General features: G+C 58.7%; 6 protein-coding genes across 8 annotated transcripts; 4 read left to right on the plus strand and 2 right to left on the minus strand.

The window, feature by feature from the left end:
- Positions 1-77: 77 nt before the first annotated feature.
- RBG1 (GTP-binding protein rbg1) lies at positions 78-2,835 on the plus strand. 3 transcript variants are annotated; one of them, XM_047981662.1, is made up of 7 exons: positions 78-238; positions 368-388; positions 636-918; positions 1,059-1,449; positions 1,538-1,784; positions 1,855-1,975; positions 2,252-2,835. In XM_047981662.1, exons 1-7 carry the CDS (start codon positions 218-220, stop codon positions 2,269-2,271), a joined length of 1,104 nt encoding a protein of 367 aa, XP_047837622.1. In that variant the 5' UTR covers positions 78-217; the 3' UTR covers positions 2,272-2,835. The 3 variants fall into 3 exon arrangements, with proteins under 3 accessions (XP_047837622.1, XP_047837623.1, XP_047837624.1); XM_047981663.1 differs by having other exon boundaries at positions 636-1,449; XM_047981664.1 differs by having other exon boundaries at positions 1,855-2,835.
- A 7,245-nt stretch (positions 2,836-10,080) lies between these two features.
- On the plus strand, positions 10,081-10,526 carry JDV02_000807 (uncharacterized protein; the record flags this gene model as incomplete). The annotated part of the gene is made up of 2 exons (XM_047981665.1): positions 10,081-10,216; positions 10,387-10,526. The coding sequence occupies 2 exons, from the start codon at positions 10,081-10,083 to the stop codon at positions 10,524-10,526; spliced, it is 276 nt and encodes a 91-aa protein (XP_047837625.1).
- A 76-nt stretch (positions 10,527-10,602) lies between these two features.
- JDV02_000808 (uncharacterized protein) lies at positions 10,603-11,943 on the plus strand (the record flags this gene model as incomplete). Its single annotated transcript, XM_047981666.1, has 2 exons — positions 10,603-10,676; positions 10,731-11,943. 2 exons carry the CDS (start codon positions 10,603-10,605, stop codon positions 11,941-11,943), a joined length of 1,287 nt encoding a protein of 428 aa, XP_047837626.1.
- A 122-nt stretch (positions 11,944-12,065) lies between these two features.
- JDV02_000809 (uncharacterized protein) lies at positions 12,066-12,386 on the plus strand (the record flags this gene model as incomplete). Its single annotated transcript, XM_047981667.1, has 1 exon — positions 12,066-12,386. One exon carries the CDS (start codon positions 12,066-12,068, stop codon positions 12,384-12,386), a length of 321 nt encoding a protein of 106 aa, XP_047837627.1.
- A 475-nt stretch (positions 12,387-12,861) lies between these two features.
- JDV02_000810 (uncharacterized protein) lies at positions 12,862-16,186 on the minus strand. Its single transcript, XM_047981668.1, has 3 exons — positions 15,493-16,186; positions 14,659-15,439; positions 12,862-13,502 (listed from the first exon to the last, which is right to left on the minus strand). Exons 1-3 carry the CDS (start codon positions 16,010-16,012, stop codon positions 13,025-13,027), a joined length of 1,779 nt encoding a protein of 592 aa, XP_047837628.1. The 5' UTR covers positions 16,013-16,186; the 3' UTR covers positions 12,862-13,024.
- A 671-nt stretch (positions 16,187-16,857) lies between these two features.
- Positions 16,858-18,745, minus strand: MSS51 (translational activator for mitochondrial COX1). The gene is made up of 3 exons (XM_047981669.1): positions 17,829-18,745; positions 17,116-17,773; positions 16,858-17,049 (listed from the first exon to the last, which is right to left on the minus strand). The coding sequence occupies exons 1-3, from the start codon at positions 18,676-18,678 to the stop codon at positions 17,022-17,024; spliced, it is 1,536 nt and encodes a 511-aa protein (XP_047837629.1). The 5' UTR covers positions 18,679-18,745; the 3' UTR covers positions 16,858-17,021.
- Positions 18,746-18,844: the final 99 nt, after the last annotated feature.

Raw genomic sequence — 18,844 nt, forward strand, 5'->3', positions numbered from 1 at the left:
ATGGAATTGGGGGTGCATCAAAAATTTGCCCCACCGAGCCCACCGACCGCCAAAAGATTGAATTCGCTTCCAACATCATCATCACCACCACCACCGACGTACCGATCGACCCAGGAGACGTCGCACGCTCTCCCGCTCACCCTTATCACGCCAGAGAGAAACCCATTTAGACGCCTCCCAACAGTGCCGAGAGCCGTGCCTCTCTCAGCCGCCCAGCATGTCGACTACCGTGGAAAAGGTGCGCCCGCTCGCTACTCCCCGTCAGGACCAGCTGCGTCCCCTCCCCTCCCCCCTCGCCAGGACAGACGCGCGCGGGCAGTGACTACTCGAGAGCGTTATCTTGAAGTGCTGACAATGGGGGCGATAGATCAAACAAATCGAAGATGAGGTGCGTAAGCGCGCAGTTCCGAGTACACGACTGTCCCTTTCCCTCCTCCCCACCCCTCCCGCGAGATCGAGTTGCACGATCGAGCCGTGGCTCCCTCGGCCCTCCTCACCCTGTGTATACATGCGTGCATGCGTGCGTACCTGCGTGCGGGAGGGCGGGAGGGCGGGCAACGCGCAAGACGGCGACGAAAAACCAAATGACACTCTATCTGACGCTGAGGGGCACACGCGCGCATTGGCACAAACAGATGGCCAGGACGCAAAAGAACAAGGCCACGTCTTTTCATCTGGGACAGCTCAAAGCCAAGCTCGCTAAGCTGAAGCGCGAGCTTCTGACGCCGAGCGGCGGCGGCGGCGGCGGCGGTGCGGGCTTCGACGTGGCGCGGACGGGTGTTGCCAGTATAGGCTTCATCGGCTTCCCGTCGGTGGGCAAGAGCACGCTCATGAGCAAGCTGACGGGCCAGCACTCCGAGGCGGCGGCATACGAGTTCACGACGCTAACGAGCGTGCCGGGGCAAGTCGTATATAATGGTGCGTGGGCGGTCATTCTCAGCCAGTGTTGCTCTCCCCCCTCGCGCCGGAGTCTCGCGGTGGAGATATCGTGCCTCAGTGTCGGATACGGAGGGACTGGAGGTTGTCCTGCTAACGAATGCTGTTGTTTTGTGTCCCAGGCGCACCGCTACAAATTATTGACTTACCCGGCATCATCGAGGGAGCCAAGGACGGTCGCGGCCGTGGCCGGCAGGTCATCGCCGTGGCCAAAACGTGTCACCTCATCTTCATCGTGCTCGACGTCAACAAGCCCCTGACGGACAAGCGCGTCATCGAGTCTGAGCTGGAGGGCTTCGGAATCAGAATCAACAAGTCGCCGCCCAACATTACTTTCAGAAAGAAGGATAAGGGCGGCCTCAACGTCACGAGCACTGTCCCCCTGACACATATCGACCATGACGAGATCAAGGCCGTCATGAGCGAGTACCGTATCAACTCGGCCGATATTACGATCCGATGCGACGCGACTGTCGACGACTTGATCGACGTGCTGGAGGCAAAGAGCCGGAGGTAGGGAGACCGAAAACGAACCCTTGGATTCGCGAATTTGCTTGCGCGACCTCCAGCTTCAGCAAGTCGCTAACCGTGGCGCTTCCAGTTACATACCCGTCGTCTACTGCCTCAACAAGATCGACTCCATCAGCATCGAGGAGCTGGATCTTCTGTATCGCATCCCCAACGCCGTGCCCATCAGCTCGGAACACGGCTGGAATATTGATGAGCTCATGGAGGCCATGTGGGACAAGCTGAGCTTGAAGCGTGTGTACACCAAGCCCAAAGGCAAGGCGCCCGACTATTCTGCGCCTGTGGTACTTCGGGCCACAAGGTGCACGGTAGAGGATTTTGTGAGTCAAACCCTCCTTGGCCAGACATCTATTGCGGATTCCGCGTCTGACCGAGACATGTGCCGCCCAGTGTAACGCCATCCACCGGAGCATTGTGGAGCAATTCAAGACGGCCATTGTGTACGGCAAGTCAGTCAAGCACCAGCCCCAAAGGGTTGGCCTAGCACACGAGCTGGAGGATGAGGATGTTGGTGAGTGATCCATGCTTGATGCCCGCTCCGCATGCTGCGTACCCCTGAAGAAGTGGCAAGAACATACATATGCGGCGCGACAGATGCGCGGGCCGCGATGAGGGGGGGGGGGGGGGGGTTCCCGTCCTCCCCTGATACCTTACCGGCCGCTTGCGCGCGCGCTACCGTTCAATTCAACCGCTGCAGCAGCGCCGCCGTGTGGTCGCGCCGCGGCAGCTCCCCTGCTTTTCAGCTCCTGGACACGGCCAAGATGACGACAACGCTAACCCTCAGTAGTGACCATTGTCAAAAGATGATTACATGGAGGTGAGCCATGGTGGGGGACTCCGCTGGACCATTGGGCGAGGCCGGGCTGGGGAAAGATTGTGACCACAGTGGTGCTGCGTCGGGATGCATCGAAGCCCGACCGTTGGCTGTGTGCCTGAAGGACTCGACCGGTGGCGATCTCGCTGTTGGGGTTCGTCAGATGCGATGGCGTTCGGCAGCCTGGTTTGTCTGGACTACCCGCCTGCCTTCTGACGGGGCACTGGTCAATTGCGGCAGACGGCCCAAAAGAAGGGCGGCAGCGTGGCGGCATTTCGCCGACGGCCCACGCGATGGCGCGAGCCGTTGCGGCCGACCTCGACGGGGGATCCCAGTATCTTTGGACTATTGTGGCACGCAGTACCACATTGGCGACAATGTGGCAATTGCAGCGAGGGTCGACGACAGCGATCCCGGCGGGCAACGTACCTGACAAGGACCAGGACGGGCGGGTCCGGATCCAGGACCGAGGGAAGGCTAGCATGGAGGCCGATTGATTGATACGTAGACGGATAATGCCAACCTTCCAATGGGCCGGCCTCCCATGTCTTGACGCTGCTCAACATACAATGACGAGCTTGAGGCCACCATGCTCTGTGCCCAGCCCCCATTTATTCCACGGGCGACGATGGGAGCCACTTGAAAGAGCAAGTGCACGCGGGGGCGCCACCACCCATGATGCGACACTGAACTGTAGAGCAAGGTAGTATACCATACCACAGCCCAAGGCGAGGTAGGGCAGGGTAGGGCAGGGCAGGGCAGGCGAAGGCCAGCCATGGGCAGCATCAGAGGGGGGCTGACCGTGGTATATAGGGTCGTCGCTCATCGCTGCTGGCCCTGCATAGCCGAGGCCGCAGGTGCTGCGGCCGCTTTGCACCTACATACGGTCCGGCAGAAGTAGGTGTTGTAAAACGTGGGGTGGCCGAGAGCCCATGTAGTAACTTTCGCCCTGTCAAGCACGCACGGCCAGCGGAAGGGCGATGGGCCGTGTGAGGCGTTAAAGGGAACGGCAGACATGTGTTGAGCAGGCCAGGCCGCTGTATCGATGTGGGCGCCTATCTTGGCGCAATATCCACCCAGGCTTAACTCAACATTGGCGTCGCTCCGTATACATGCCCATCTTTTAGCGGTCTGTCTGTGTGCTCGGCTGCTGATGAAGACTGGCCGCACCTCGGGCAGTTTTCCCTCCACCGCGTCTCTCTTGCTTTGTTTGTGCCTGTTAGTGGTGGATCGGCCCAGCCATGGCAGCCTTTCAGAACGCGCCTCTTGCCGCCGAAGGGTTGCTCCGCTGCTCGAGGTGGTGGATGGCAGTGGGGTAGCACGAGAAGGGTGCGAGCGCGGCTCCTCCCCTCCCCTTTGCTTGAGAACGGCAGGAACGGCGGCGGCGCGGGATGAAATTTGGGGGGGGGGGGGGGGCGCACATTGGGGACGGAAAGGTCGCAGAGTACGCAATCTTCCCCGGAGTAGGGGAGCGGCCGAGCTCATCGCGGATGGACGGCGGACGGTCGTCGTCGAGCACGGTGCCCTGGGTCGGCCCGGCCGTGTTGGTGACGATGGTGGTACAGCATCGGATTGCGAGACAATGGTGTCCGGGTCGCCGGTTGTTGCAGACAATGAAAGGAGGGAAGCATTTTGCCGCTAGTTCCCTGCGCAGGGCTCGTGTGTTCTGGGTAGTGCGACGATGGAGAGGTGAAGATTGAAGGAGAGATGGAGACGCAGTACGTATTGTCATTGGAATAGGGGCTTCTGCCTGAAGGGTGGTAGGGCATGCTTTGGGTTCCACGCGGCTACCAACCCCACGTACGACGGAAGCCAACAAAGGAGGGTTCTTACTTGGGAGTACGTAGTACCTTAACCTTCGCTTTGCACGCCGAACCGAACTGCTTTGTACCTTCCGTGTCTGCGAATACTCGATCTAGGTAAAGTACCTACTCTTACCTTCCGTCGTGCGTACCTACCGTACTTGCATGAGTGGCATGGGAAGCTTGGAACGTTGCGCAAAGTACGACATATAAGGTACCACGTACCTGTATTTGCAGGCAGGTGGAAGGTACGACACCCCCCGCCCTTCCGTTTGGGCCAGACGGGCAGTCGCAAGTTACCTTCCTGGATGGAGTACCTACCTCATTGGTGTGGGAAGGCAATTGCCGAGAGTACCTAGTCTGAACAAAGAAGGAACGATTGGGCGTCTTGTAACACCGTGGATGATTACCTTCAAGTACCCCAGAGTGTGCAACCCGCACGCCGGCAACAATTAAGTTACTGGGTACTAATCAATGTGACTAATGTTCTGTCCTAGCTAGGAGTAGCTTTTGCATAGTAGCCTGCTTCTAGCAAAATCCCGGGACAAAGTACGAAGGACAGGGCGCCAGCATCAGCATCATCATCAGGAACACTGACCGGCATTAGGATCAGCTTCCTCGTACCGTCTCCACCGTCCCGGCTGATACGTCAGGCACACTCCCTGGCTACTACTAACGTACTAGGTATCTTATGTATCTATGCTGCCCAGCAGCCTTAGTACCTCGCCTCACCTAGACGCAGGTCCAGCAACATGCATACCACATTTCCGCAGCCAGTCGTCGTATTTCCAAAAGAAACACGGCTCTCTTTTCATCTGTGAGAATTCTCCGCCCCGTCTCGTCAGCTTTGTGGCACGTTCCGCGCAGCTCATGACATCCTGGCGCCCGAGGGCTACCGGTCACCACCCTCACGGCAAAGCAAGACATGGCGCCGACAATGACATGGCTCCAACCCACACGAGACATCGAAGGAGCGCCTCCCGCGCCGCTGGCACCGGCTTTGTCGTTGCTTGGGAGCACACAAACTGTCAGATGCCGTGCTGCAAAGGCCTTCGTGGGGACGATTCGACAGTCATACGGGCAGTCGAGTCATTGGGCTACGGGCAGACACAGTCCAAGAGGGCAGCCAGCTTGTCAATGTATCTCTCTCAGCAGACGAAAGAGAGTGTCGCGTAATGCTGACTACCTGTTCAGTGACGAGCTTCCGTGGCTGGCGCAGCGCTGGCCCAGACTAGAAAGTTTCGTCGCCATCCACTGACCCTTGAATCGTGGTAACGCAAGGACACACACAGAACCGATTCAAGAATCGTTGGTTGGTGCTGCCAATGTTCCCTGACCCTTGCCACTGTCGGGGTTCATTCCATCCGAGGCCATGTCCCTCGGCGACGCTCGGGAGTCAGCCAGCTTTCAACTTGAGCGCCGTTGCACAGTTGCGATGTTTCATACACCATACTCCCCAATGCTCGCCGACGATGGCCAGAAGGGCGGACAGATGCCAAGGCTTCTCAAGTGCAACAGAGGCATTGGGGGGGCCGCCGGCGAGCTTTGGCACGTCGAGGACGGCGAGGACGGCGATGCCTGGCATGAGGTACTGCAAGAATGCACCTAGCTGGGGCGGCATCCCGGACGGCACCGAGCCGACCAAGGTGGCCCAAGCCGAGACGAGACCAATGCAGCAACGCAAAATCCCGGTGGTGCTGTGGTGGTGGAGCTCAGGCACCTGTCCCATCTAATAACTTGGAAAAGCTGCCGCCAGGGATCTTGCGGAACTGACCAACTGGAACCCACCCGGGGAGCGGAACTGCATCTTCGCTTGGACGCACCCCCTCCGTCCAAATGTGCTCTGGCCCTGCAAGTGGACGGCAAGCTAGCCAGGGCACGGCACCGCGTGCGGGTTACTTCGTGTGCAGAACAATCATATCGTCCCTTCTCTGGCGCCTTGCCCCTGGTGTTCTGGTTCCTATGCTAACCGGTCCGGCCAACTGCAAACTCAGACAAGCCTCACCGGCACGTTCGTAACGATTGCTGCCCAACGAAGGCGACGCACCGTAATGTTGTGTTTGTTGCCCAGGGGCCGGAGATTACATCGCTCGGTTCGCTGGTCACTACTAGTTTGGAGCAGCTTCTTCTGAGTGGCGCGCGCCTCTCCGAAGGCCTCATCGACATGCAACGGCTCGCGTCACGGATCGCCGCTTGTCATGTGCCGGAAAGATCGATCCCCGGGGCCCCAGCCTCACATCCACTGCTGGAAGAGGCCTTAGCATCGCTTGCGGAACGTGAAGCAAAATGAGCGATCCAAGTCAAGCTGCTGCTGATATGGCCTGCCCGAAGGGCAGACGGGGGGCGGCACGTCAAGCCGCTTCCGAGATGTTGACATTGGCTTCTTCCCTTTAGGGGCACAAGAGGTCGAAAATCGGAGATCTTGGCCAGCGCTTTCCAGACCCTGCTGATTTACAGCCCTGAGGACACGTCGTCGTTGCCAGGCATGCTTGACAAGACTTGGAGGATCATCCTACTGGCATTCATCTGGGCTCTGCAAAACCTCCCATGGGGACAAGGATTCAAGATGAACGTGCGGTTGGTACTTCGTACGGATAAAGGGATACTTTTGGGGTAAGGGTCAGCCAACTCTGGGCGGGGCTCTTGGTCCTGGGGAGACAGATGAAAATGCTCCTCTGTCCCGGCAAGCCTGGCCTGGCCTGCATCGACAGACCTGTCGGATCTGCCGGCTGACGTACTTGACCTATTCGGGTTTTCGGCAGACCAAAACAGGCTCACGGTCAGAAAGATATGGAAGGTTCACAGGCAAGTCACTGAGAACATGGTGTTCCTAGTTCAAGGCAGCGGGCCGACAGATCGTCAGGGCTCCGAGGGCAAAAAGACGCCAATGCTTCGGCTCGTTTGACAAGGAAGGCGGTGCTGCGAACTCGACGGCTGGTGCCCGTGGCCACCGGAGTCCGTTGCGGTCCGAACCGAGCCCACCTCCGCGGATTGGTAATATCTCAAGCCGGCCATCGACGGCGGGCAAGGCAGTCTACAGCGCCGCTGCTGAACTGTGCGCCAATGCGTTACGCTATGATGAGGTTGGCGCTTCTGATGTACAGCCCTAGTCGAGCACTGACATTCTCGCCGGGACGAGGCTGAAGCCGCGCTGCGGGCTTGCCAGCGGATATTGACCTCTTGACCTACAGCTCTGACGCCAACTTTTGTCGGACGGCAGGCCTTCTCACTGGTGCTAGCACTTTGCTCCTGTCGGGAATTGGTGAGAGTGCCAAAGGTGGTGCCCCGCCAGTGCTGTTGGGCGAGGCTCGATCTGCTGCTCGGCCTGGACCAACAGAGAGAACGAGAGACTCGACTCAACGAGCGAGATACATGCTCAGCGCATACCTCCAGCAGCACGGCGGGTGGAGAGTCGTTTCGATTGCTTTGCCGGGAGAGCAGCGCGGGGATGCTTAGGGGCGCTGCCCACGCTCATATCCGGCAAGACACGCCTCGTGGAGTTTCATGGACGAGCGATGATTAGCATGTCTTGGACCAGGTCGACGGCCAGCCTCGGCGATCGCGACGCGCCTGAGCGCGGGCATGCTTCTTGTCCAAGGCGTTCGCCGCTGCGTGCGTCGTACCCGACCGTTCATCCATGGGAAGATGGGCGAATTGGTGGCTTTTCATGCTAGCAGACCGAGCGTTGCTGGCGCAGCCTTTCCTCCGTAGGCCGTCTCTCGCACATCATTTGTCCAGGCCAGGCCTTTGAGACGGATGCGAGTGGGCACACCACCAGGACATACCCCTGTCCGCGCCGGCCGCGAGGGGTGCGCGGATGTGGTTCTGGATGGGGAGGCGTGCCCTGGCCACTCTCTGGCCATGAGGATGGATGGCGACGCCCATTCTCGCCGACCTTGACCAGAGGGCGAAGAAAGAGGTGAGGCACGGGTCCAGGATCGAAATGCCTCATGCGCAGCGGTGCCTTTTCTTTTTGGCGAGGTCAGCTCCCACGCACACGCCGTCTCCCCCCACACTCTGACCTCATTCTGCCTTCCGGTGCGATGGGTTGGGGCGAGGCAAATCAGACAGCCCCCCAGTCCCTGCTTGACGCAGTTGGGGGAGGGGAACCGGACTGGTCAAAAGACATCAGCAAAGTTCCAACCAGAGACGGGGAGACCTGTTGTGCGTCCTGCTGGCAATCGCTGGAGCCAGGGTCTACCGCCGCCGCCGCCGCCGCCGCCGCCGCCATGACAGCCATGCGTATGCCCTGTCAGTCTGTCCGTCCCTGACCTAGATTCCCTTCGGAGTGCCATGAGCAGCGTTGCTTTTTCCTTGTACGAGTACGGTACAGACAGACCTACATGACGGGCAGCAAGAGCGGTTCCGTCGGCCGCTGGTAAGCTTATTGTCCCTGGCATGTGGACTCCTCGCTCAAGTCTGTGATCGGGTGCTGGAAAGCATGCCCTGAAGCAGTGCAGAGTGTCGAATAGGGCCTCTTGAGGCTGCCAGTCGATGGAAGACTCGCCAGAACGAAGCAGACTCGTCAGCCCTCACAGGCGAGATGCGGCCTCTTATCTGCTTGCCTTGGACGACCTATGGCCACATGGAGCTCTGGCTGGTTGCCTTTGACGCCCGCGTTGCACCCCAGCTCCGGCTCATGGAGGGCATGCAGGCAGAGGCGCCTCTTGCGGGCGTCTGTGCCTAGTCTCATCGTTCACCCACGGCTCTCGTCCTGTCTTGTCATACCCTAGTTACGGGAGTCCCCCTTCAGTCCAGCTTCCACTCGCCCGCCATCCACCATTCTCCATCCAACCATGACCCTTCGCCATTCACACTGCCATGATGAGTAGCCTTCCCGTTAGATTCGATCCTACCCACCACACCAAGGATGCTTTCTCTTTAAGGCGTCTTTGTCCTCGTCCACCCACACGCGCCCTGCTGTCTCTCCTACCACCCCCCCCTCGTTCACCCCTCACCCCCATGCTTGCCAGAAGCACCCCTGGCTGTCCTTGCGCATGTGCCTATGGTACACTTGCAGCACATCTATATGTACGACGGTCAAAATCCGCCGCCAAGTTCTGTTCTCTCGCATACATTATGTAGCCCAATCCGTGGCGTCCTCTGGGTCGAGCACAAAAGCCTGATTGCACTCCTCGACGACATTTGCACACACACGCTTTGCAACTGCGTCTAGGTACCTCTAGTAGGGACTGACATAGCATCTGTCTGCCTTCATGTACCGCTCGCTTTCCAAGGACACCTACATCATCTTCGGTTAACTTCCCATCGAGGATAAGAGGACGAGGATCGTTGTTGAAACGGGCCTGCCACCGTCCGCATTCCAATCACAGAGACGGTCTCAACATTACTTGCATCTCTGCAGCCTCGACGAAGACAGCGCGTCGCACAGGCTGAAGCGTCTTTGGTTACTTTTCCCTTTTGGCTCTGTTCCACAGCCCTTACTATTCTTTGGCGGACAAGCAGCGCAGAAGCATTTAAGTTTTGGTCGACATCCGTGGGCGGTTAGGGGTCACGTCCATCAGCAACGAGAGCGCTACAGCCAAACCTCAAACTCTTCCAACAAAGGGCACTTGCCGCCGCCGCAACACTGGATCCTCGGGACGGAGGTCATCTCAAGCCATTCCCAAGCGAGAGTCTGGTAGGCGTCGGACGGTGGAATTGGGCTATCAGACAGGCCGAACCGGCTTTCTTCCCACTTGCCCGGCTGAAGTGAAGTGGATAAGACGATGCGTTTCCTCGGCATTCTGCACTCGTGAGGTGCGTTCTCCCTATTTTTCTAGTACTATCTCCTCGCACTGCTTGCCACGTTCACTGCCGCTCACAGAGAAGATGCCAGCCTAGACACGTCCTGTTGGTCTTATAAAGCAGGGTGTATCGCACAAAGCCGACAATCAAATCCGTGCTGACTGACTGACAGTATTCTGCGTTTCACAACCTGGTAACAGCGCGCCGAGCGCATGAAGCATGATGAACACAGACCTCGACGGGTCTGCAGCCATGGACCAGGACTCCAACATGGCCCAAACCAGCGCCTATGGTGGCGACAACTGGGTCAACTTAAGCCCGTACAGCCAGAGCCCGTATGATAACAGCCCTATGAACGAATATGCAGGCTTTGGATTTGTCACTCACGGTATGCCGTCTGACCCTTTGCAGCGGATGCCACCCCCGGGCCTGCCACCGCAGCCTCATCAGCCGACGGCCCCGGGGCACCACCACCACCACCACCACCAGTTGATACACCCTGCGCCGTCATCGATGGTTCAACAACTGCCTATGCTAAACACGACATGGCCCAGTCAGCTGACAAATCCAACGCCAACATCGTCCGCAGGCAGCTATTCCGCGGCAGCGATGTCTATTACGCCTGCGTCCAGCGGCTCGTCTTCAACACCTGCTCCGTCCGCTTCAATGACGCCAACAACGACTACCGCAAAGCCTAAAGTCGGAGAGTCTTCCAAACCGTCACAACATGAGAAGCTGCCGCGTAAAACTCTGAGCGCAGAACAGAAGCGGGCAATGTGCCTGTATCACGACGAGAATCCGGGAACAAAACAAGCGGATATCGGTGCCAAATTCGGCGTGGAGAGAAGGTGAAGATGTGCACTCGTCTGCTTCTCTGACCACCACTTCTGACAGACGCGCAGCACGGTTTCAAAGGTGCTACGCAACCGGGACCAATATCTCAAACGAGAGCAAGACCCTGATTTTGCCGTGAAACGCGCGAAAGGCAAGCATCCAGACTTTGACAGGACGCTTGGCAACTACGTACGTCGACAGCAGCAGCGAGGCTTTGACATCAAAGACGACGAAATCATGGAGCAAGCAAAGCTATTTGCTCATGCGAGCGGGAATCAGGATAGTCTCTTGGGTACCCTGACGAGCAGCTGGCTCCAGAAGTTCAAGCAGAAACACGGCATCGGCTCGGGACGCTTGATGCGGCGAGCGTCCGAGACAAACATTCCGGACAGCGCGAGACTTTCAACGAAGCTTACTACCCTCAACAAGGGGGCGAAACCGAGCAGCCATGCGCCCGAGTCGCCGCCCCAACCCCTCTCCCCTCTGTCAGGGAGTCGCAGCGATGACGACTTACACAGGGACACCCTCGAGTTCGAATTCACGTACCGAGCGCACGGATCGCAGTCAAACACTTCACTCTCGAGCGACGTCCGAGACCATGTGGCCGCGTTCTCAGCCGGTACCATTAGCCCTGCGGCTTCCTTCAACTTCTCCCCTGACCCAAATGTTGGTGCTTTTACGGTTGATCATGCCATGCCACTGCACGCTAGCGACGTCCCCGATTTCCATCATCGAGAAAAGCGAAGTAACACTTTCCCCTCCATCGATGTCAACTTTGTGAATCATGAGGCGGCGCCAGTCACCGAGGCAGCAACAGAGCCAATGACTCCTCGACATCTTCCAGCCACGTCTGCGTCGTCTTCCGCAGTCCAGTCCCCAGCTACAGACGCACGGAAGCAGCCATTTGCCATAGACACCGCCCTAACCTCTCCGCCGCCGCCGCTACGCCGGACGAGCAGTAACTCGAGTATCGCTGGCCGGTCATCTGGCACACCAATGGCAGCTAGTGCTATGTCAAGCGCCTCGATTGATTCATCGCCCGTCTCACCAACGCACGAAGAGGCCAGGAAGGCAGCAAATACGCTGCTTAACTACCTGCAGAGGATGAACACCTCAGGGCAGTTTGATCAAAGCGAGTACCTTGCATTGATACATCTTACCAAAAAACTCCACGTCGGTCAGAATCAGGGCTCCCGACCGTCGATCGGCGGGCTGTCAAGGATACCTGAAGGAGACCATGAGATGCAAGCACCTTCCGACACGGCGATGGAGGTTCGATGATTAGGGAAATCGCTGTGGCTGTTACTCGAAAGGGGCGGCTTTCTCCCTTTCCGTTTGCTTCTGGTCTGGTTTTGTAATCTGGCGCGCATCTGCTCCCAGGCAAGTTGCCGCAGGTTGGCGTCATGGGCTTGCCTTCATTATTTGCGGACAATGAATTTGAGCAAAACAACGTACTCGAGGAGAAAGGGCCGGAGCTGGATGGCCTGACAGAAGACGCCTCGACACTGGATGCACTTGACACAAGTCAAGGCGACATTTTTACGGGAGGTGGGCACGGAAGTACATGGGCGTGGCGGCCAGGAAATTCAACAGGAAGAAAAGGAGGCGACTCTACACACTCTGGCAACAGATTCATCGGGGGCGAATACCATCCACCACATAGGAACGTTGTGAAACACACGGAGGGGAGACATGTATACCAAGTTTTGACAATTCGCGTTTAATAACCGGTGGTTTACCTCCCATATCGCGAGAGCCTTTGGCAAACTCCGGTCGTCGCCCCCTATCTAGGGAGTGATTCCACGAACACGCTCGATGCTGCTTAGGATGCTGGTTTGTGCGATGTAGAGTGAGGCGTGCCCGTGGCAGTGAAGGCCATGACCACTGTGGGAGAGTACTACTCCTGAACTAGGACAGGAACCCCCCCCCCCGGCTCGCACCTGTGGCGTTTCCAGGAGCTGGGTTCGACAAGCGGAGGGGGAGACGGAGTTCTTGCCGCCCTCGTCGGCTCCTCGACACTCCCCGCGGTCCTCCAGGGCCTCGTCCTTCTTTGATTTTTCAATGGCCCCTTGCGCCCTCAACGAGGGAGCAAGCAGAAGGCAAATGTCTACGCTCACGTGCCACGCCACGCGGGCTATCATCATGGTCTACAGAGGTGTTCGCCGGTCTGACTGACACAGTTTCACCAGGTCGGCAAGTCGCGAAACCGGATTTTGAAATTTTCTACAGAGAAATGTGGGCTTCGTACAAGGAACAGGGTATCTCAGCGCTTTCGTTGTCATCCAGGCAATAGAAATCTTAGCCATGCGTGTCTCTCTCCAAACGGGGGAGGGATGTCTTCGTTCGCTCTTTGGCCCCCAAACTATCCCAGCCGCTCGTCCCACAGCTCCATGACGCCCTTTTCGCTGAGCTCGGGCATCAGTCTCAAGAGGATGAGTTCGAGGGCGCTGTACAGGAGATGCTTGTTACAGTAGCTATCACTGAGGACCATGAGGAGGCCCTCGACCTCGTCGACCATGGCCTCGGCGGCCACGTCGTGCTCTGCTGGGCCAGGATCGGACCTTGAAGTAGCAGCATATAGCTCGGTGTGCGCGGGTGACAACGACGAAGACGACGCCAGGCGTCCGCAGAGGTACACTCTGGCCACGCCCCTCGGGACGAGAGCCAGAAGGGAGCTAGCGGCCCTGCGGCGCAGGGCTCGCAGTTCCGCGTCAGAAGATGGTGGGAACAGGGAGGGGGTACCGGGGGCGTTATTGGGGAAGAGGACGCCGCGGAGGGAGCGGAGAATGGGTGACAATCGGGCTGGCGAGAAGAGGTTATGGATCTGACGGGAGAGTAGCCTGCGGAGCGAGAGAAGAGAAGGAGACTAGTTAGCTTTGAGTCGTAGCGGGGAGACAGCAAAAGGAGTTCGTTCCTGTGCTTGCGTGTCTTGCATCGGGACGCGGGAAGGGACGGCACGGGCGAGTTGGCGTACAATAGCACGGGCGGCAACAAGGCTACCCGAGCCGCTTGGCCAGGGGTTCTGCAACAGAAGGAGGGAGCTCCCCGACGCGGATGGCTTTGTGACGATCGCTTGCCTCGTGCAGCCCCCCCGGGGTTAGTTTGCTCCCAAACAGCAGACAGGTGAGTAACGGTGTGTGTTCAGCCCAGGCAGGTGAATGGGGAGGAGTGGTGGCATCACGGCACGACCAGTCCGGGGCAGGCCCCTTGGACCGCAGGTCGTTTTGTCCTGCATGTCTGGAAAAAGCCACTTGGCGTTCAAGCAGGTCGTTTCGAGCAAACAGCCGTGGTGTCGCTGCGCCGCACGACAGAACAGCCATTCGGCGCGGTCGATGGGGTTACTGCATTGCGTGAGGGTTGCACTTCATTGTCGTCGAAAAGGCTCCGCACTGGACGGTCGCCTGGCGCGGCAAGAGACGGCGGGACTGAAAGCGACATGTGCGTCTGGCAATGCGTCCGTGATGCTCTTGCGGAGCCAAATGATACACTTGCGCAGCGGGACCCCGGTCGACGTCGGCGCGTAAATGGCATCTTGATGTTGTGACTGGCTCGAGGGCCGACACACCAACCCCATCAATCGCGGGCCCAGATTGCAGCTTCACGCTGCAATTGGTTAAGCGGATCTGGACCACGACCAGACAGAGCCAGCCGATCTGAGGAGGGGGAGCTTGCCTGCGTCGCCTCGCCATTTCGCCGAGGCCGCATTCGCCGAGGCCGCGTTTGCGATGCGTGCGAGCCAGCCAACAGCCAGACTTGCTACGGAGACTCCAAGGGGCGTATCAGATGACCGATTGGAGGGAGCTGCAGAAGGCTCGGTCCGAAGCGCGAACAGGAGAAGCTCGCTTGAGCCCGAGAGAGGTCCAGTGACGCTGGCGCCATGCGCGGTGATGAGCAAGGATGGGCAGTGCCTTGCCGAGCAAGGCAAGAGGAGAATAGCACGGCAGCTTCGTCACAACGAATGAAGTCAGAGAGGAGGAGAGATGGCTGTGCTCTTACCTGTCGAGCGTGCTGTTTAGGCCCGCGATGAGGCCAGGTCCACGCGTAGCTCCCAGTTGCATGAGCGACAGGATGCCGCCCAGCCAAGGCATCCTCGTCTGAATCTCCACCAGGTTACCAACGCAGCGCCATGCGCTGAACTCAAGAACGGGGACCTTGGCTGTCGCGGGCGTCTCGTGATGCTGGTGGTCCGAAGTGGCTTGGTTCCGTCCTGACCTATCCGGGTCTTCGATGTGTCCCCTCGGCGGCAATGATTTCGACATTGCAATGGCCCCCGCCAACAGCCGAATAGACGTGATGAAAATGAACGCCAGCTGTACAACCCACAAGAAGAAGCCTTGGACGGACCAGCGGTATCGCCATTTTGTTGAGCCCTCGACATTCTGTGCGTGCGACCCTGACACTATTCTCTGTGCCGTCTGCTCCTTCTTCTTCTCTATTACGCGGGCGAGTGTGCATATGCATTCGAATAGAAGCCATGGCTGTGTCGTTTTGTTGCCAATGAGGTTGCCGATGATGAGCTCGGAGAATATCTGTCCGACCAGGGCGGTGAGGCACGGGTTCTCGAGATCCTCCGTGGGCAGCAGCACGGCCAGGACTGCCTGGACGAGCAGCTGTCGATACGCTGCCTCGTTTTCCAGCTGCTCGGATACCGTCGCGGAAGATTCTTCGGAATGTGGTACCGGCGAGAGAAAGGGCAACGGCCAGAGGGCATGAAAGGCTTCGCGAGGGTCCACAACAAGAGGCGGCTGCACCGCCGTACGGTGTGACTCACGATATGCTTTGTCCAAGGTCAGCTTCCCCTGATGTCAAGTCAAGGCGAGCCCCACTCACTCGATATGTGCTTGTCAATGACCTCCGGTATCTCGTTGAGCACGAGGCTCTCCAGGTCGAGCTTGCGCAGCCTCTGCTCCAAGGCCCTGGTGCAGTGTGCTATGGTATGAACAATCTCGGCGACAAAGGCCTCATCGGTCGTGATCTTGCCGTACCAGCCCTGCACGAACTCCCGTAGAATAATGGCGAGGAGGGCATACAGCTGCAGGTCGACATCGTTGCGGCTCGTGAGCGGTGGGAGGAGCTCGTCGATGGGAGTCTGCGCGTCGCGGCCTTTGTCGCCAGATTGCTGGGCGCAGAGCACGCGCCGGATCAGAGCCTGCGTCGCGCGGTCGGACAGCGGATCTATCGGGGGCGGACGACTCGACCGACGGTCGCCGCCGCTTGTTGGGGCTGTCGAGGTGAGGGCATTGCCAGCGACCGGTTGCTGTTTGAGGCGCGGCGTGCCGGCTCGAGTTGGCGGTGGTGGCGGGGTCCCCGCTACTGGGCTATCGGGCGACGCGGCGGACGCGACGCTCATTTGGAGAGTGCTGCAGCGGGAGGGTTCGGCGCACGCATGGCAGACGACAAAGAGGCCGCGGGCGAGGCGATGAGATATCGTCGTCAGTCGTCGTTGTCGTCGTCGTCGTCGTCGTCGTCGTCGAAAGCGGATGGACGCCCGTCGTTGGCACAAGGTTGCAGTAGGCTGGCACGGTCGCCGTTTGGGCCGCAGGTCGCAGGATGTCGGGGGTGTTGGCAGCCTGGAAACGCCCTGACGTTGCAATGGCGTGAGCTGCCCTGTCCTGCCCTTCCCTGCCCTGCCCGCTGAACCGTGCGCGCTCCCGTCGCCACCGGGGCAAGCGCTGGATGGCACGGGGGTGTGCCGTCAGTAGAGGCACCCGTGGACCGGCTTTGGCTCTTCCAGGTGCAGAAGGTGGCAAGGTGGGAGGAAAGCCAGGTACCCAACCCGGTAGCATCCACCACAGAAGGCAAGCATCAAGGTACCTACCAGCCTGACCTGATGACATTCGTGGACCCGACCCCGCGGCGCTGCCCGCCCAGCCATGGATGAGGTGCCCGCTAAATAATAAAAGTGACGCACTTCACGGCCTGCGCACGCTGCGCTACAGCGGGCTGGTGCGTGGCTGCACCCCCAACAGCCCGCCTCGCAACGCCTGTCGGGTTGGCAGCGCAGGGGGCAAATCTTCATACTCACCCCATGTCCGTTGAATCTCAACTTGTGGTGCATGCATATCCATGGATACGCTAAAGCTCCAGACCAGCATCAGCTTGTGCAAATCTTGCAGCGCCGCGATATCTGGTGCGTCCTTAGGAGCTCGACTCGTCTGCACTTTGTGCATTTGCAGGACAAGTTCCATGCAGAAGCTGAATGCAAGAAGTTGAATATGTTCTAAACCTGGCCTAGCCCCTTCCCCCCCGGGCCTCGTTCGTCGTCAAAGATGGTGATACACACAAATTCGTCTTAATACATTTACAGCGCAGTGGCCGTCCTCTGGATGCCACGACAATCTCCACAGCTCCGCACACATCTACTGTTCCTTTGTCGTCGTCTCATATCTGGGCACAATGTTAGCACACTCTCGTCGCACTCACTGGGGCCCAGTGCTTCCAACAGCGACGTACCTCTTGCCACGGAACGCCCACACTCCCCAGTTGCCGCAGCTGACATCCTGGGGGTCCATATCGTTGAGATCCCACCGCAAGCTTCGAAAAATATTTTCTCCTGGCTCCAGTAGTACATCGAACTCGCCCTTGGACTTCTTGTTCACCCAGTCGACATCCCGCTCAAGGTCAAACTGCGTGTACCCAGTGCTGATGATGGGTACTTTAGTCTCCAACAGAAGCGGCAGCGTCTCTTCCCACTCGTGGCTACTCGCCGGATGGCCCAGTCCGGGATGGAAGAGGACGAAACAGTCAAAATACGGATCATACGGCGCAAACTGACCCGTTTTGTGGAGAGTGTGGTAGTAGTCAACGATGGTACTTATCTTCATCTTGTACCAGACACGGTCCTCGACGATGGCGCCAAATGGATTCGATGCCGTTCGTTCTGGTAGCGGAAACTCGTCATCTCGGTTTGCCATGCTCTCGGGTCCGATGAATATGAGATGAAACTTCGACTCGGGGAAGAGATGCGCCAGTTGCACCCAGGCAGGCCGTGGCAGCGATGACTCAGCCCGAGCGCCGAGGACAAACACTCGCACCGGCGGTGGCTCTGGTCTGAGTTGGTTGATTCCAGGCCCGCGGCCGGCCTTTGGAGGATGCAGATTGTATCGTAGAGCTGCACTCGTGTAAGGATTTAGGCTGTAGCACTAGAGCCCCGGCACTTTACTTACCACTGAAGCTCTTCAAGCCTTCCGTTGTCAGGCGCTCACCCTTCTTGACAGTGTACGGGCTGAGCTCATGGAGGACGCTGCCAATTGTGATCGGATACGTCAAGAGCCGAGTGATTTGCCTCATGGAGCGGTCCGAGTTAACAGCCTCAAATTCTCTCGTGTACATGAAGGTGTCCCAGTTTGTCATGTTGATGGCCGCCTCGTCCAGCTGCAGGTCGGGCAGGGCAGCTTCGTGGAACACTCGCCCCGATCGGAGGTCGTGGTCATCCTCATTGATTTGCCGCAGCGTATCGCAAATCTTTAGATGCTCTTCGTAGTGGTCCATCCAATGCTCCTTACTGCAGTAGACGGGAAAGCCACAGTCGGGGCAGTCAAAGTCGACGTGGGCTGGAGGCATGTCCCCGCTGGTAGCTTCAGTCGTCTCGGAACCAGGATTTACTGTCGGCAACTTGGTTGGCTTATGATCCGGGTGCGGGCAGTATGCATGCTGTCTCATGAAAGCCGCGCGACGTCGAAACTCGGGGACCGGCGACGACGAGAACGGGTGGAACAGGTTGTCATGGCTGAGTCTCAACCGCGCCGGCTGAGCCGGGTCTTGTGCGGCCGCAGCATCAGTGCGAGGGCCGCCGCTCGAGCTAAACGGTCTCACAGCGCTCGAGACGCTGTGCTTGTCGGCGGCTTGCGGTTTCGCCGCTCGAGACGTGGGTGAGTGGTGATGTCGAGCGAGGGGCGCTGGCGGCGCTCGCATCCACGGCCTTGCAGGCTGCCGGGCAACGGCGGCTTGTCTGCGCAGAGATGCAGAGCAACACCCACATAGACTGTGCGCCGCCTTTCGCAGTGTCGGCTCCATGGTTGCCACAGGAGAACAGACAACGCTGCGCAGGGACAAAATAGTAGCCGGCCGTCGTTGCTGGCTGTGAAGTAGTAATAGTACTAGGACAAATTCGAGGAGCTCGGGCCAGATCTGGACTGGCGGGTCGGCCGCATTAATGGTTCCTCCAGTGCCCCGAACAGCT

Source organism: Purpureocillium takamizusanense, chromosome 1, assembly GCF_022605165.1.
Source record: "Purpureocillium takamizusanense chromosome 1, complete sequence".
In the NCBI taxonomy this organism is placed as follows: domain Eukaryota; kingdom Fungi; phylum Ascomycota; class Sordariomycetes; order Hypocreales; family Ophiocordycipitaceae; genus Purpureocillium; species Purpureocillium takamizusanense.